Source organism: Caretta caretta, chromosome 9 (assembly GCF_965140235.1).
Source record: "Caretta caretta isolate rCarCar2 chromosome 9, rCarCar1.hap1, whole genome shotgun sequence".
Lineage (NCBI taxonomy): Eukaryota > Metazoa > Chordata > Testudines > Cheloniidae > Caretta > Caretta caretta.
The window spans coordinates 74158355-74173700 of record NC_134214.1 but is presented as its reverse complement, the minus strand read 5'-3'; the positions used below and the strand labels follow the sequence as shown (position 1 = coordinate 74173700).

General features: G+C 39.1%; 1 protein-coding gene across 1 annotated transcript in view; it reads left to right on the top strand.

The window, feature by feature from the left end:
* Nucleotides 1–15181, top strand: part of LOC125642336 (uncharacterized) — a 39145-nt gene extending 23964 nt beyond the window's left edge. The window contains exons 5-8 of the mRNA XM_048863507.2: nt 840–942; nt 5458–5555; nt 9651–9816; nt 13440–15181. Of these exons, the coding sequence (XP_048719464.2) occupies nt 840–942; nt 5458–5555; nt 9651–9816; nt 13440–13556 (484 nt within the window). The 3' untranslated portion in view covers nt 13557–15181. The remainder of the gene's footprint in view (nt 1–839; nt 943–5457; nt 5556–9650; nt 9817–13439) is intronic.
* Nucleotides 15182–15346: the final 165 nt, after the last annotated feature.

Sequence of the window (15346 nt, the reverse complement as noted above, 5' to 3'; positions counted from 1 at the left end):
ACTATGAATTGCTAAAGGAAAATTATAGCAAGTTAATGCTGCACTAAATAAAATCTGTTTTGGATGTCTTAAGCACACAGGGGCCAGCTGCAACCACAGGAGAAGGGGAAAGTGGGCTTCATTTCAGATTATAAGGGGCTTGGAAAAGTTAACTATACATTTTATATGATGTGGCCCATTACTGCAGAGTCTCCATCTTATTTATTATTAATCATGTGTATAGTGCTGTTGATCTGTGCAGTGCTTTATAAACTGTATTATACATTATCTGCTGTAATGAGTTTCTAATGTAAGGTAGACAAGACAAATCAACAGCCGAGGGAAAGGAGGGAATACAGAGATTACTTGGGAGAATGAGGAAGTTTTGAGGAGGAGCTGAAGCATATGTGAGCTTGAGATAGAAAACGGGAGACTGTTCTAGGTACTGAAAGTGGAAGAAGATGAAGGGGGAAGAGGGTGAGAGGAGAGGACTGGGAGGAGACTTTCATTAATGCAACATTCTGTACCTCCACAATACAGCGGGCTCAATTTTGGCCTCAGTTAAGCCTCTTCAGCACAGTCCGTGAGGTTGCACAGGTGTAAATGAGGGGGAAATTTGGCCCAACATCTGCAATTTATTTCAATAATTGTTTTTAGTTAACATCCTCGGCCACTGAATACACTTATATCATGATTAATTGGCATGGTACATACTAATCTATGCAGCTAAGGATTGTAATAAAGATTCAGTGTTCTTAGTCTATATTGTACCTGTATATAATGGAGAAGGAGGATCTAAGTTTTTCATAAAAGACATGTTCATGAATATACTCCACAGCATGGTTTGTTTTTAATTTCAGGAAACCGGCAAGACAAACGGAACTCGAGTCACAGCATAACCATGTGTTTGTTCCTGAGCTGGATGATAACTCAAGATCTGTTTCTCAACAACGGTGGGCTAAGGTAAAAAGTGAAATATCTGCCATCTAGATTGTCACATGCTCCCACTTCAAGTGGAAATCAGATGTGATTTGTAATGCTTCAGTGTATTGGTGAATAGTATTTGTAACAGTATACATTCTGTAGGCCAGTATGTTAAACAATCAGGGCTTAAAATCTCAGTTTGTCTTCATTCATCCAGTGCTGCCTTGCATCCAAGCAGTGCAGGTCAGAGGAGGAAACAAGCCAGCATTAAAAGTGCAATGAATACAGGCAAGTATGTATGGTATGTGTGAATATAATGCTTGTGAAAAACAGATATTGAATCTGACGTTCTCAGTTTATCTACAGAACAGGTACTGCGTGGACAGTCGTAGTGCAGGTTTCCACTGCTATGGTCTGTCAGTGTGTCTCAACACTGACCTCTAACAAAAATCAACTCAGGTTGCTGAGGAAGTGGTTTGCTTTCCAATTCACTTAACTTATTGCTTTCCTAACAAACATGAATATACCTGTATGCAGTGTTGTTGTTGCCATGTTGGTCCCACAATATACCTGTCATGTGGCAGTATATGGCAATTTAATTACTGTAAATTAAGTAAAATTGTTCGCCTGCAAATTTTAAAAACATGTAAAGTTTTTCATGTACAAAATGGATATGTTCACAGATTTTATGGGCACATTTAAGGAAGCCTAGCAAGGATTTGTTCCATATTATATCTATGGTCGTATTCTGTTGTAATGAAGATATATCAGGGAAGATTCTCAGCTGATGTACTAGCATAACTGCTTTGAAATTAATGAAGCTATACTAATTTATACTTGCTGGGGGCCTGGCCCATCATGAAAAAAGATAATGTAATGTCTTAAAATTTGATACAATGAAATCTTGGACTAAAGCTGTATATAAGCTATGAATGTAATTAGGGTACATCTACACTACCTGCCGGATCAGCGGGTAGTGATTGATCTATCAGGGATCGATTTATCACGTCTAGTGTAGATGCGATAAATCGATCCCTGATTGCTCTGTCATCGACTCCTGTACTCCACCACAGCGAGAGGCGGAAGTGGAGTCGACAGGGGAGCGGCAGCAGTCAACCCCGCGCTGTGAGGACGGGAGGTAAATCGACCTAAGATACGCCAACTTCAGCTACGAGAATAGCATAGCTAAAGTTGCGAATCTTAGGTCAATCCCCACCCCAGTGTAGACCAGGCCTAAGTATTTCTTCCAACTGTATTTAGTTTGCCTTTCAATTTATTGTAGGTGAAGGGCTAACCTCTGGGTAAAACTAATAGCGTGGCCCTTCTTTCTTCTGCCATGTATGTTGTGAGACTTCTCATCTACAGACGCTTCTGTGGGTGGATTAGTTGGTTTCGGCTGGCCAGCAGAGTATGCTTATGCATAATGTAATTTTCAGTTTCTCTGTTCTTCATTCCCTAGATGAACAGTCAAGCTTGTGATAGGACATATGTACCTACATACTAAAAAGTTTTGCCATAATTCATAATATAAATTCAGTTAAAATACACAGTGTACCACTGAATTAGTACTGAGGCTGGAATACTTTAAACAACCGCTTCCTGTTTTATTATTTTATCTTTGGAACAAGGATGAGTCAAATCCTAAATTCACATTGAAGTGAATATGCAGCAATCTCTTTTACTAGTTGGCTAAACTGACCTGAAGCACAGAAGTTACATAAAACTGGCCCAAGGTCACACTGTGAGTCAATGACAGAGCCAGAAAAAGAGCCCTGCCTTCATTCTGGGATACATTCTTTAGGATAGTATCTAAACATTTATATGGCACTCATCACCAAAGCGCCTCACAATCATTTTAATGAATTTTATCTTCACAAACTGTCTGTCAAACAGGGTAGATTAAAAGAGTAGCCCAAGGCCATAAAGGAAATCTGTGACTGAGCTGGGACTTAAACTCCTGTGTGCTAGTCTATAGTGCCCTACTCACTAGACCATTCTTCCTATGCCAATTTCCCACTCCTGACTCTCAACTCTGTTCTCTGACCATAGACAACATATTTTCAGTAACAGGGATCACCACTTGTACTAGCCAGCAACGTAAAGAAGAAATGGCTATATAAACTTTAACTGTATGAGATAAGGGACACATAGGAACTCACTGTATGTCCATATTCTCCATTTCTTCCATTTGGACCGGTGCATGCAAGTCATCTCATTTACAAACAACAAATCTGGCTACCTGAGAAATGAAAGCAGATAGCTGCCATGATAAATATATTTATAAAATATTTTAATAGAAAATCATTGATCTTATCACTTAACAGAAATACATAAGGCACAGCTTTTCTTTCACCAGTAGATGGTGCTGTTTAATTTTTTTATAATTATTGCTGAATTTGGTACTACAGATGCTAGCTTTGTCTTTTCTTACTGAAGTAGTAAATAACCTACCTCTCAAATGAAAAGTAGAAGTGCTACAAACTAGGGGTCCACTTCTGCAGCCCTTACTCGTGTGAGCAGTCCCACTGGAGATGTAAGGGCTAATGCATTATGCCCTCATTCACCTCCATGTTATTCTCTTACAATGAAATATTTCTTCAAATTGTTAGTTTCTAAAAACTAAAAATATAACGCTAATGCGTTAAACTATTTTTAATTAAGTTATTATAGCAAAAGAAGGCCAGATCCTAATCTATGCTATGGCCTTGTTATGATACCGAAGCAGTGAAATGGCCCTAAAAAACTGCCATAAAGGAGAAGCTAGCTGGTGAGTTTCCCATTGGGGGGAATACGCAGGTGGTGTAAAGATGGGATGGGGGCATGGCCAATGTGCACTGTAGTCCTAAAAATCCCTGCTACCGTAATAGCCCTATTGCCCTGAGCAATTAGCCAACATTTTGGGCCTTGTTGTCTTGTTTACAATAGGAGGAGAGAGTGATGATATAAGTCTGGTGTTTCTTTGGTGCAATCCTGTTTATTTACAAAGAATGTACACAAAATCCTGTTTACCTGAACACAGTAGGAACAAACAACGGGCAGTTTTCTTGCTTATTATTTGCAAACCTTCCTTTTCAGCCAGCACTGTGCTTAAAAGAAGCTCTTTTGGCTTCTTCTCAGGGCCATGCTACTTGTGCTTCTCTGACTTTCCTGACTGCTTTCAGTTGGCTTTCTGCCTTTGAGAGAGACAGACACATACACACCCTTACCTACATATCTACCTGCAATCCAGTCAGTGCCCCAGCCCCTGCATTTGTAATCAGTCCAATGGAAATCCCACTTATTCTCCCTTAGTTCATTCGTGCTCAGGTTTTTCATGTGGCTGATGCTTTGGGCAGTGGTTTCTATCGTTTCAGCTATCTTATTTCATAAAGGAGCTTAATTGCTTTTTCCATTTACCCAGAATGAACGATGGTCAGCATGCCCATCAGCTGCAATGAGATATTTTATTGCCCACAGACCAGACTCGTTTCCTGGAAGCTACCAACACCCTCCAGCACAACAGCCCCATTGGCGTTACGAATTAGAATATCCCTAAGTAACTATGCCTCTGGGTGGTGATTCTGCTGCAGCTGCTAACACTCCAATAAAGATAATACTTACAGTCCTAAGAAATAGAGAAAACTAAAAGAATGGTGCCGCTGACATTAGTTGGATATTTGCCTAAATAAGGAAACCAGAACCAACCCTTTCATGTGTTAGACAAAATTGGGCTAGTCAAAACACTAGAAACTGTACACTTAGGGACACTGGCAGGGAGGTGGGCCATATAATTCTTCCCTCCAGATGCTAGTTTGTTAAGCTAACAACTTGCTGATGATCCTGACTTGTTGTAGCTTTAGAAGAGGAAACATAATTTGAGCTTGGTTGCCACTACAGAGTACATATTTTGATTCTTCAGATTGCTCCCTTTCCTGCTGCATGAAAATGATGCTCTGGTGTTTCATCATTCTCTTTTTAAGAGAGGATCTTGCTGCAAAACAAAAAGATACTGCATTAAAAAACAGCACCTCTACAATTACTCACACATATCAGAAGACCTCCACCCTATATCCGCTTCCTTCTCTCTCTCTCTCTCTCCTCCATAATACAAATGATGAAAAAGAGAAACAAATGTTTTTTTTTTTTAAAAAAACCCAAACATTAAAATGACCTTCACTATCAGAGTCATTTTGTTGACTTTGTCTTTCATTTATACTGGGAGTAAATTAGGAGTAACTGATATCAGTGGAGTTGTATTGTTATAATACTGGTGGAAGAGGAGCATCAGGTCCATTGAGCCTTATTTGTTATGTGGAATTTACAACTGTTATAATGTTAATGAATTGATAGTGACAAGGGTGATTTATACTATCTTCACAACAAATACACCAAAAGTGAGTTTTATAATTGGTAAATCAATTGATACATATACAATTGATACATATACAAGTGTAAATACTAAATTTTTAAAATCAAAGTCAAATGCTAGCAATCTGCACCAGATGCGTTACTTTTCTAAACATACTGTTGTGTACTTGGTGTGTAAAGCCTTCACTTCTCATCTTTCTTATACAGGATGACTGGACCACAGAGAATATTAGAATGCCAAAAATTCAACTGCAAAGCCAAAGTTTTGTGCAATCACAGTCACCTGGTGAAGTAGAAAGTTTCAGGTATGCTATGCTTTTGTCAGGCCTTCTTTTCTCACTTTCTCTCCAGACTTGGTCCTTGGCTTAGAGGGTGAAAGAATCACTATATAACTTTCAGTGGTATAGGAATTGCCATACAGGATCAAATCATTAGTCCATCTAGTCCAGTACCCTACCTCTAACAGTTGCCAGTACCTGATATTTCAGAAGATGCAAGAAACCGATAGTGCACAATTTTGGAAAAACCTGTCCAAAGCGGAAGTTTCCTCCTTACTCCCATCCACCCAGGATTGGCATGTGCCTTGAAACCTGAAAGTTTTTCTCTCTTAATAGATTGGAATAATGTGACCCTTCTTTCTCTTGTCCAGTGTATAAATGTCCAGTGCTTTGTTGAATCCTTCTAAGCTTATGGCCTCAATGGCCTCTATAAGTGATAAGTTCCACTTATTTTTTTTATATAACACGTAATTAGCATTTCCTCTTATCAGTTTAGAACCTTTCAATTTCATTGAATTTTCCTTATTTTTGTATTACAATAGAGTAAACAGAAGCATATGATTTACCTCCTCTAAATCATGTATTATTTTGCATACCTCTTTTTATTCATCACTCCTCTAAATTAAATTGTCTCTCATCATACTAAAGTCCCTCCATGCCTCTCTAATCATTTTCAGTGCCCATTTTAGAACCCCTTCTAGTCAGCTATTTGATCAGATTAAACTTGTACTAAGAATTGATGTAAACTAAATACATTTTATTTCTAATCATAGTTGAATTCCATTTGCTCAAGTTAGGGCTTTGCACAAATATCTGAACAACTATTCTTCATTGTTATAGTCCTTCTTTTACATCCTCATTGCCTGGTCCAGTTGCTCTTTCCATCATTACTCTGCTACTTGCTTCTTCCTTCTACTCCCAGCCTGCTCTCTCTACCTCCCCTTTTTTTTAAGGCACAAAGCAGAATCTAACTGTTCTGTGACACTTTCTTTTAAGGATCATTGAAGTTCTAATATATCTAAGTGTATTCAGGGGTTGCTATTATACCTGTTGCATTAGTATTCATTGTACTTTTGAATCTTTATATGCATATTATAATTTAGCAGCTACTCACTAGGTTGATCAGATACATTGTTTTAGAATTATGAGACTGGGAAAACTGGTGAGTTTTTCTCCTTTTGAACAATGTTCTTTGTCCTCTCACGACTCAAACGCTGTTGTTGCAAATACTTCAGGATTGTTCTGTGCATTAATGTTCCATGAGAAATAGCACGTAGGACTAAATTTACCAAGTTAGAGTCTAAATCTTCAATTACTAGGTGATCTTAGTGTTTTTCATAAATCTCTGAGGTTTGTCAAATGTTAGATTCATAGATATTTAGGTCAGAAGGGACCATTATGATCATCTAGTCTGACCTCCTGCACAACGCAGGCCACAGAATTTCACCCACCACTCCTGCAAAAAACCTCACACCTATATCTGTGCTATTGAAGTCCTCAAATCGTAGTTTAAAGACTTCAAGGAGCAGAGAATCCTCCAGCAAGTGACCCGTGCCCCATGCTACAGAGGAAGGCAAAAAACCTCCAGGGCCTCTTCTAATCTGCCCTTGAGGAAAATTCCTTCCCGACCCCAAATATGGCGATCAGCTAAACCCTGAGCATATGGGCAAGATTCATCAGCAGATACTACAGAAAATTCTTTCCTGGGTAACTCAGATCCCACCCCATGTAATATCCCATCACAGGCCATTGGGCCTATTTACCATGAATATTTAATTACCAAAACCATGTTATTCCATCATACCATCTCCTCCATAAACTTATCGAGTTTAATCTTAGGGTTAAATTCTGTTCCACCTAATCTTAGCTCTCATTAAAAACAAAAAGTTAAGTTTCTAGCCCTTTTCTTTCTGAAGCTAAATTTCAAAATAGGTGACTAGGCTTGTAAATTAATAATGGTGACTTTTCTCCAAAAATCATAGGTTTATTCATTTTGATTTTTAGGGAGGAAAAAACCACAATTCCCTCAGTTAGCTATGCTCTCTCCCCTTCTTATTCCTCCCCAACAACTGCCAGACACCAGAGCTCCTACCTCCAGGTTCTGCAGTAATAGAATCTTCACTCCCTTAACAGGAGGAAGGCAACTGGCAGCACAGTATTCTCCCCTTACAGGATTAACAGGTAGAGATATCCCTTTTCTTCCATCACTAATGGAGTGGAAAGACAAGGAAAGTCAAAAGAAAAGCATAGAAAATCCATGACACTTGTGAGCATGACGACAAATTTACTTCCTTATCTATCGCTTAAGATTAGGGTGTATCTGGATTTAGAATACAGCTGAATAGGATGAGATGATAGCAGTGCGTTACCAGAGCCATGCATAACTCCGACTTCCTTTAAGGAAGAGGAGCATAGCTATCGGCCTTTTGGCCCTTGGTACAGGCTTGCTCTCATATATAAATATACCAAAATAGTCAAGATATACTAATCAAAGATTTAACACCTAGCTAAAATAACCAGCTCCATCAGCTCATTCTGTGCCCTGAGCAGATGTATGATATGTAAGAGAGTAAGAGGAGACAGAGAAGCTTCCAGTACAAACATTGTCAAACCACATAACCCAAATTTTTGGCGTATAAATTTTACGTGGCTAGACTTGCATTCATTTGAAAAATGTTGTGTGGTAAAGGCCTACAATATCTCTAGCTGTCCCCATTTCTTCTCAAAAATTTCATCTCTAGTCTCATTTTTGGCTAAATTATGTAAAACCTGTATCTTCCAGCAGAGAACCTCCAGTATAACTTTTAAACAACATTATCAAAATATTAAGAAGAATTATTCCTGAAGGAAATTTATTGTTGAAAGCTGGTTTTGTAACCAGAGAGACATTGCTTCGGAAATTGAATTTCACAAAAGGTTATTAGTTATTTGACTTGATAAAGTATAATCTGGCAATTTTAGATGAAATATCTTTCCATTCAATTGGCAAATGTGAGGAATACAGAAGGATTTGGTCAGTGTTTCTTGAGCCCTGTGGTTAGTATTCTTGCTTTCATTTATTCTAATATGGACTATATTTAATAAGTATTATCTTTGTAAAATTGTTATTGTGTTGATTTTTAAAATGTGATATTAATAAATCATTATATATATCAGGGGTGGCCAAACTTACTGACCCTCCAAGCTGCATATGACAATCTTCAGCTGAACCCCAAGACCACCCTCGCAGATAGGCAGAAGCCAGAGGCAATGTGTGGGAGAGCTCATCAGGTCATGTCCCGTCCCCACCCTGACCCACCCCAGATTTTTGCAGGGTTTGCTGGCCCTGCTAAGTCACATGGTGCCACAAGGCCCCTTCCCTGCACAGCAACGGTTGGAGCCAGCAAATTAGGAGCTGCAGCTGTGGGGAGAGGCAGCAGCAAACAGCTAAGAACTGCAGGGAAAGCTGTTGCTTTTGCTGCTGCCTCTCCCTGTGGAGCTAAAGCAGCGGCCCCTCCCTGCAGCTCACAGCAGTTTACCGCTGCCACTCCACATAGCGCTAACACCTGGGGCCAAGGAAGGGGCATGCCTGGGGGGATGGAAACCTTTGAATTATGACACCCCCCTCCCCTGCACACTCTCAGCAGGCACCAGTCATCGCTGGCAGAAGCCCCTTCTCACCACCCTGCCAAGACCAGAAGCCCTGAGCTTCCCCCATCCTCCCACAGTCTGGTAGGTAGAGAATGGGGGTGGTCTGGGGGGCTTTGTGAGCCATACTTTAACGTAAAAGAGCTGCATGCAGCTTGTGAGCCATGGTTTGGCCACCCCGGTATGTATTATGGTAGTACCCACAGGCCAAAATTGGGATTTGGGCCTCATTGTGGTAAGTGCCAAATATAGAGGTAGATATGGTCTCTGCTCCAAAGAGCTTACAGTCAAAGGGAACTACTCACATCCATAAACATACTTATATGCTTAAGTGTTGCCAGGAATGGGGCCTAAGAGTGAAGTGAAATGTCAAAAATAAAGCTTTTGGTGATTGTTTTAACTCAACACACAAATACTGTGTCATCATTTACAATTATTTATATTTTGTTTAGACATTGCAAATATTTTTAAACCCTGTTTGTTTAATTCTGATAGCTATATACCACATCGGCCATCAGGAAGAGCAGTTCAAATAGCAGACAGTTCTTTCAGCCTCCAATCTCCTCAGCATAACCAGTTTGGCTATCAGAACAGTCATATTCCTAACGCGGATTATGAAGAGGACATCCCCATTCCAGCTATGTCTGGGAGGCAATTTCCTGTACGTATAAACTATCTCAAGCACACATGAAAGGTGTCCCTTATACAATCTTGCAACCTGACACTTGAGAATAAACTGTCATAATCCTGTATACATTTTATGTGGCTAGACTTGCATTCATTTGAAAAATGTTCTGTGTGCTAAAGGCTTACATCTCTAACTTCTGTGGTTTTTATCTCAGAAATCTCCTATCACTGTTCAGTCTAGGCTAGATTGTGAAAGCCCCATTTTGAGGGTTTTATCCTTGTGTGAGCCCTCTACATATGGGTAAATTTGACCTATTGTGGAGGTCAGTGGGACTACTCATATGAATAAGTGCTTAATAAAGTGAGTAACAGTTGCATAATCCAGGCTTCTGATAGAGAATCTAGAAGACCAAAAGTATATCCATCTGCTCTATGGAAACTATAATTCTATGTTGCTGATACAGTGAGGGGAATTTTTAAAATTTCTGTGAAACACAAATACTAACAAGCTGATTCACCAATGTGTTACACTTGTTTTGTGCCAGCATAATTTATTTATTTGGTTGGAGTTACACCAGTATGAAACTAGAGTAATGTAGTGACAGTTTCTAGAGTCATGCTTAAATCTTCGGTGGGGGTGATGTACAAATCTAAAAGGAGTGCTGTAGATACAAAGCTCTTAGTATCTAACTATGGTATACTGAGCAATTTACAAATTGACTCATTATTTACTGTTTAACTAAATTTTCCCTGAAGTGTCAAATGTGTCAAACTTTCTCCATCACTTTCTGCCCTAAAATGTTGTGTTATTGCTAGCACTGTTAAACAGCAGATAATAGTAATAACAATAGTGCTGCTAATATTTAACTCTTACATAGCACCTTTCATCCAAGGATCTCCAAGTGCTTTACAGACATTAATACAAAAGCTTCATGGCATGCTTGTGAAGGTAGGTAGATAGGTACACATACTATAAAAAAGTAAACTTAGGCACAGAGAAATTAAATCTCTTTTTCCAATACACAGAAAGCCATTTGTAGAACTGAGCGTAAACCATGATTCACATTTCCTTGCTCTAGCCACTTGAATCATTTGTAAATGATTATTTAAAACAATGTAAGGACTCCAATTGCTTCAGCAATTAATGTCAATAAAAAATTCTAAATAAATAACCTAACTAGACTCCCTTCCTGCCCCGTAGTTGTCTCTTTCAGTGGTGCAGTGTAGTGATTTGCATGTACAAACAATTTGGGGTCTTTCCATATGGAAGGTCCTATGCAAGTAAAATAGGCACAGCTCTTCATAATAGTCAACCCCCACCCTCACCCCCCAAAAAAAAATCAGTAAGGGAAGGGTTTACTGTAAAGATTCTAAAAAAACTTGTTACAAAAAAATTAAGAAAAATAAAATAGTCAGAAAACCTCAAATATCTAATTGTTTTCCATTAGACACTCCACGTACTCGTCATTTATGTGTATATTATGTATGGTTTCTCAGAGGTTCATTCTTAAATCTGACAGAAATCCCAACATGAATCAGGCCTTTAGAGTAGGTGCAAAGTAGAATTAATGACATTAAAGGGAGTTGGGTTGCCACCAACCAAAAGTTTCCCACCACTATTCTTAAGGACACAAGACATTTATTTTGCTGTATACATTTGTTGTCATCAATGCAAAAAATGAGAGTCTGAAAGCTATTTCAGCCAGTTTGAATTCTGGAAGAGTTTTTCTTTCACTTAGGCATAAGTTTCGTGTAATTCCCATATAAAAAGTTGCAGACATCCCATGAAGTCCATTTTTTTCAGAAGCCTATATTCCTATTCAAGTATTGTCTTCAATTAGTTGTTCAAAGGTTGATTGCAAAAGGGGAAAATGGTAAGAGAATGAAAAATAAGATGCCTTTTCCTCTCAAGTTTAAACTATGTTTTAAAACAGTTCTTGCTAGCCGAGTGATGAACTAATTTACCTCACCCTGGCTGGGGAAGGTAGGATCTATTCTGTAGCATGATTTTGTGAAACTATGTTGCATATGTGATCACGAGTACCATGTGAAATTGTGGAACTTCGAAACAGACAGCATTTTTCGTGGACTTTTGACCAGACTTACACACTGCTCAATAATCAGGGCCCGACCAAATTCACAGCTGTGAAGAATGCGACCTGGACCGTAAAATCTGGGCTTTTGTATTCTTTTACCCTATACTATACAGATTTCACAGGGGAAACCAGTGTTTCTCAAACTGGGGGCCCCAACACAAAAGCAAGTTATGGGGGGTTGCAAGTTTATTGTAGGGGGGTTGTGTTATTGCCACCCATACTTCTGCTCTGCCTTCAGAGTTGGGTGACCGGAAGGCGGCGGTTGCTGGCCAAGGGCCCAGCTCTGAAGACAGCACCACAGAAGTAAGGGTAGCACTACCATACCATGCCATCCTCACTTCTGTGCTGCTGCTGGCAGTGGCGCTGCCTTCGGAGCTGGGCTCCCAGCCAGCAGCTGCCACGCTCCGGCCACCCAGCTCTGAAGGCAGCGCCATCACCAGCAGCAGCAGTGCAGAAGTAAGGGTGGCAATACTACGACCCCCCTACAATAATCTTGCGACCTCTTCACTACCCACTTTGGAGTCAGGACCCCTACAGTTACAACACTGTGAAATTTCAGATTTAAATAGCTGAAATCATGAAATTTATTATTTTTAAAATCCTATGATCATTAAATTGACCAAAATGGACAATGAATTTGGTAGGCCCATACCAATAATCTATCTTGGCAAGATATAGTGTAACATTCCAAGCTTTTGGAGAGCTTCAAAAAGACACACAAAAGGAGAAAAAAAAAACACCACTGCCAGATAAATGTTTTCTTCTTTCCCCAAGTGTAGAATTTCCTCCCTAAAATTACACCAGCCCAAAGTCAACAACAGACAACATTCAGTCCCAGACCAGTGACAGATTTAAGGTACAATATCGCAGAGCCTTGCAAGGACAGAAATGGGAGGCGTTGGAAAAGGTGATTTCTAGCTCTCCAGTGGGACACACCGCAGTTGCTTCAACTCCTGAAATTTTCGAGGATATCAAGATATTAGTAATTTAATTAGTTCTTAAATTCTTTATATATACTAGAGCAATTAAGTAATATTTTTATTCTAAAAAAAAAATGTTTTTTTGTCCTCTCTCTCTGGTCTATCTGTAGAGCAGGACTCATGGTACTGAGGGAAACTTTTTTTTATTCTTTAAAACATTTCTAAAAATAGTTTTCTCTGTTAAGATGGTGACATAAGCATAATACACAATGATATGGTCTGCAGGTTTTATTGACCCTTTTTTTGGATAACCTACTTGTAGCCTCACCAATGATGAACAATACAGCTATCCCAAATTCATAGTGATAAAACCTTTACGTCATACCATATCTCTATTAGCTCTTACTAACATGGTTTGGATCCTGTGTGCACTGGAAGTCAAATCATTTGTAATTTATATCAAAATGATCTCCAGATACTCCAGATGGCTAGTGTTCACAAATACAGAAACTAGTACTTAAAATGTACTTAACGAAACCTAATTTGACATATAAATATGAACAGCCACTTTTAAGAGGAAATAGTAGGAAATGTCTTGTTCAATTACCTTTATTTACATTTTAACTTCAATCTCTTTACAGAAATATGGCATACCGGAGTTTTCTAGGTCTGACAGATTTCAGAGTGTTGCTCAACCAATGAACAATCCAAACGCTGGAAGACCTTATGAACTAGGACGCTCACAAAAATATATGTAACTACAAGAAAGCTTTATAAAAAAGGAATCATCTATGGAATATTACTCATTATAAAACAAAATTCAGGTTGTTTCTGAAAATATCTTATTTTGTTTCCTATCTGATTGATATAGTCCTAACCTTCTTTCTGAAGACTTGATTATGCAGTTGGATATCTGTTTCTAAGTAGTGCCCTAACTGTTGCATATTTGTCAAGACAAAAAGATTTTTGTGTTCACTAAATTCATTTTGTGCATGTGTGGCAGGAAAGGCCACATAAGGCCACATGCTCCCCTCCTACAGAAATACTCATGAGAAGGAAAAAGGTGCTTTTAGTTTAACCTAAAAATCCATGGGAAATCCAACATTCTTTCCTTTGAGAGGAGAATCTAGAGTCACATGGAGGAGACGGGTCATGGCGACCAATCAGCCCATTGTTCCACAAGAAATCCTGTCACTAGCTAGGGGAGGTTGGAGCAGACTCTCAGTGGTCTGCATCTCAGTGCTGCTTTCCATCCCTCTCTTTCCTTTGTAGAGTTTGTTCCACAGCCATGGTGTCATAAGGTGCATTTCTACTCCCTTAAGGGGGACTGACGACATTGAGCAAAACCCATAAGGTTTTGTTTTCTGAAATTACACAGGTTCCTCAGGACAACATGGCATGTAGAATGGCTGCTCCCAGACTCCCTCCACATTCCTCATTTCCCTTAAAGCAAAAAACCTAATTACAGCTTGGGATTGTAAATTAAACCTTTAATTTTGTATATACTGACTACTTACAGAATTGGAGGGCCAAATTCTGTTCTTAGTTACCATGATGCAACCCCAATGACTTCAGTTAATTTTGCATGCGTGTTTGTGAGAGCAGATTCGGCTAGAGGTTCCAGTAAATGCAAGAGTGAAGTTCCACCAAAATTTTGTGTAAAATCCCCACTTTGTTCCAAAGGATCCACTATTCCTTTCCTGGTCTGTCATAATGGGCACACGTTTCTATAATCCAACCACTGCTGTGATCTTAGGGCCATATTCTTCTCTCCACCAACATGAAGCTATTCATTTCAGAACCGCAAGCAGAGTTTCCCTCTACTCAAAATCAGCGAGGTCAGACCTCCATAGTAATTTGGGCATAGGACAAGAGAATAGAGTTGGGGAACATGTTATGCTATAGACTCTACAGCTGTCTATTTGGAAGTTAATACTATTTCAGAGTTGACATTACCTCTATCTGGCTCCTCTCTATGATTGCTACTGCATAGCTGTGAAGGAGGCAAGTAATTATGGTCCAAATGCATGATGTCATGAGGAAAGCATTGTGTTGAGATACTGAGCTTCCAGGTGTCCTAAGATACAGTCAAATCTTGGGACATCCACTAATTTAGAGAGCTGAACCTCTGCTGTTGCATTGTGCTGCCCAATCTCTCTTGTACTTGGTCTCCCTGACATCAAGTCAATTTCCCTGATCCTAAATGTTCAACTCAAAACTCTTTAGTTTCCCCTTTAAAATATGGTTTGATTTTATTTGTAACTTGTATGAAAGACATGAAAATATAGTAGTGTAATTTCAACCCTTTGTTTAACCCTTTATAATAAATCATGCTCTTCATTAACTTTATGAAATCAGTAAAACCATAAGGTAAATAAATAAACTGCAGATAAAAATGTTGACATTTCTTTTCTGTAGGTATAGTGCTTTTCTCTCAACAGCATACGCTTGTCTATATTCGGGCATCTTGCATGTTCTCTCTCAGCTTTCAGTTATGGCCCAGTTCGTGTGCATTTCCCTACAACTGCATAAGCAACAAATCCAGAGG